The sequence below is a fragment of the Penaeus vannamei genome, chromosome 7 (assembly GCF_042767895.1).
Source record: "Penaeus vannamei isolate JL-2024 chromosome 7, ASM4276789v1, whole genome shotgun sequence".
Taxonomy (NCBI): domain Eukaryota; kingdom Metazoa; phylum Arthropoda; class Malacostraca; order Decapoda; family Penaeidae; genus Penaeus; species Penaeus vannamei.
This window is the reverse complement of record NC_091555.1, coordinates 8,506,163-8,509,225: the sequence shown is the minus strand read 5'-3', so window position 1 is coordinate 8,509,225 and position 3,063 is coordinate 8,506,163. Positions and strand designations below refer to the sequence as shown.

Sequence of the window (3,063 nt, the reverse complement as noted above, 5' to 3'; positions counted from 1 at the left end):
TCCCATACCATTTTTTGGGTGAATAAAATAATTTTCCAGTAGCTTTCGTCGTGTTTCGAACGAATCTACCTTTGCAAAAGAAGCATAACTACGATAGCTGGGGAGGGCATGATAGGTCTTCATATCTGGGAATTTTGAAAAATATTGGTAGAATACTAGTAAGCAAAGTACACATTTCTAGGTTGTATAGGGGGCTCCGCCCCCTTAAACCCACCGCCTGGTCTACAAAATCTTCATCTCGTATGATCCGGCAGGATAGAGCCCGGACAAACCAGGTATCTGACACATTTTCGGTAAATGTAGGGGTCTTCACCCCCTTATATCCCTTTCCAGGAGGGGGGGCTACCGCCCCCCACCCACCCTCGGTCTGGTCTGCAAAATCTTCACCTCGTATGTTCCGACAGGAGAGAGCCCAGACTCAGGAACAGTTTGAACCACATCTTACCTTCAGCTTTAACTCCAGACGGGCCAGGCTGCGGTTCACTGGGATCGTCGGGGTATTACAAGGTCGTTGCTGGCGGGTATTGTGTTCGCTTACAGCAAAGTTACACTGCTTTCTTCGTTTTGTATTTGAATCCTTTTCCATGCACTACAAACCCACTGGTGTATGTCATTTCTGTAATGATACGATGTCTTACAGTGCGGGCATCGTACTTCCACTAGCAGTACACCGTGATGTAGATTTAGTAAGCTTGCTTCGTTTTTTTGCTGATGTTTCCCAGTGAAATCGAAATAATTTTTCTCACAACCTACACACTGTCTAGCCATGATGGAACTGATTTGAATTTCAACAGTCTTCTCCTAGGCCCAGCTTCTATTGTCACGTGATCTATTGAGTGTCGATGTTCACGCACGAATCTAATTGGCTCATTTGATTTCCCTCGCATACGTCATCCGCTACAAATCCGTCCGATTTCTCGTCGCTCTTAACGACTTTTTGTCATTTTGTCGCAGCGTTGGAGGCGGAAGGTTACCGCGGCTCCTGGAAATCGTGGATTTTATATCCTCTCTAACTCCGTTATTATCAATTTGCGCAGAAATTGGTATAAAAGAAAACTATCATAGAATGATGTGTTCTACCACACGATACGCTCAGATTCTTTAAATTAGGTGTGGGGTTGCATTTCTAATACCATATTTTCTCTTACCATTGCTCTTTATTCCACTCCAGTCTAAATAGATTTCCGGGAAAGCGTCAAAAATCTTTTTTCGAGTAGCAGACATAGTTTGGTAATATAGCCAGGGCTGACCGCTTTGCTGTAGGTGATAAAGAAAACGTATGTAAATAATGAATTGGAATCATACACTATCATAAACGGATGAATAGTTTATTACAATAACAGTGTGTAGGGTCAGATAGTGATGATTATAGGATTTCTGCGTTAATTTTTTGTTCCTTTCACCGCATAAAATACTATACAACAGATACGTAATAATGTAACACTATTCAACAACATGAAATGCACCCGCACCTCTTTACAAAAAATGTATTAGATATTTAACTTGAAAAGATGCAACAGTGAACATGTAAACTCGATTTAACTAAAAAGTATACGACTATTAACAGAGAGTGTGTTGCAGGACTGAAGGTGTAAAGTCACTATATGGGACTGTGGCTCTGCCTTTGGTGAAGCCCAGCTGGAAGACCCAGTGCAAGTGTCTTAGGATGTAATTTCCGTTGTGATGACGTTCGGTTTGCCACATTATATTGGTTCATACCAGGATGGTTTCAGCAATTTTGATTATTTTATTTCAACATTGGGAAATATATCAATGTTGCTTCAGATATTTTCATTTGCAGCAAACCATCTGCAGTCATTAAAGATTACAAAATTACAGCTATCGGGAAAAAAAAATCGAAGTTGCGTCTCCACCCCGTCGGTCGTCTTTTGTTTACGTTTAGCAGACGAGTTTCCGTAGAATTCCAGCCCTGAATATAGCAGACCGTTTTTTTGTACTATGTAATGTAATTTTAATTCTTGTTTTGTTTATACTATAATATAATCAAGAGAAAGTTTTGTCTTTGCAGCTTTCGTAATAGCATTTATCTACCTCGGGTAATATCCGTAGTAGAGTGAATAATGGGGGTTTTCGTGCAACAACTCGTCTTATGATATGCTAGTTACAGAACACCATCACCCACCTCAGTCTCGGCTCTTGTTTTTCAAATTACATTTCTTTCTCCCCTTTCTTTCTTTCTTCTCTATATATAACATAGTAGCCAAATTATTAATTGTTTTGTTTATCAGCTCATGTAAGTTTATTCAAATATATGTTTACAATAATCGTTCATGCAATGTTATCTGTGTTCCTAGATGTAATGTCTAAGTGGCGTGTGTAACCATGTTTAAAGATACTATTTAGAATTAAAATTGCCGTCTTTTCTTCAACTAACATTGAATATTAACGTGTGTGTGTAATATTTCTGCGGAAACGTACAAAGGATGATAAAAAACATAATTAGATAGATTATTTATTTATTTCTGTTTTGTCATGGCCAGACATTAAACATACATATTACATGGAAATGTGTAGTAAAATGTAGAGATTTATCATATTGAAAATCATTTACGAAAAATCCAAGGAAAATACAGATCCAATAAATATACTAACTCTCACTAGCTAACGACAGGTCTACGATTCTGACTGACACGAGGATTCGGATAACACTAATGATGTAAAAACGTACACTGTCGTAGAACATTTTCGTTTAAATGCTAAAGGAAGGCTGATGCTGAATATATCGACACCTCAACTGTAGCTCAAGAATCACACCATGATCTCGTGGCTTAAGAAAACATGAAGAGACAAAATATATATATATGTATAATTATGTAAATCTATAGTTAAACTTGGGGAACTTTGATCTTTAGAAAAAAAAAAACGAAAAAAAAATGCCATTCTGACTAATAAACAGGCATCACCAGCCGGCATAGGCGATGACGCTTATGCACAGTGGTTCCATGAGTCACTGATTTCTCCATAAATCTTGCTCAGTAGAGTGTCATGTCGTCAGCGGATGTCGGCCGGAGAACACGGTGAGGTCAGCAGGAACACTTCTCA

The 3,063-nt window shown here is 38.7% G+C and overlaps 1 protein-coding gene across 1 annotated transcript in view; it reads right to left on the bottom strand.

Annotated features, from left to right (window-relative positions):
* Positions 1 to 2,460: 2,460 nt before the first annotated feature.
* The window catches only part of LOC113819576 (uncharacterized), a 5,756-nt gene continuing 5,153 nt past the window's right edge, over positions 2,461 to 3,063 (bottom strand). Inside the window, exon 3 of the mRNA XM_027371796.2 lies at positions 2,461 to 3,063. This exon is cut by the window's right edge and continues 49 nt beyond it. Within this exon, the coding sequence (XP_027227597.1) occupies positions 3,005 to 3,063 (59 nt within the window). The 3' untranslated portion in view covers positions 2,461 to 3,004.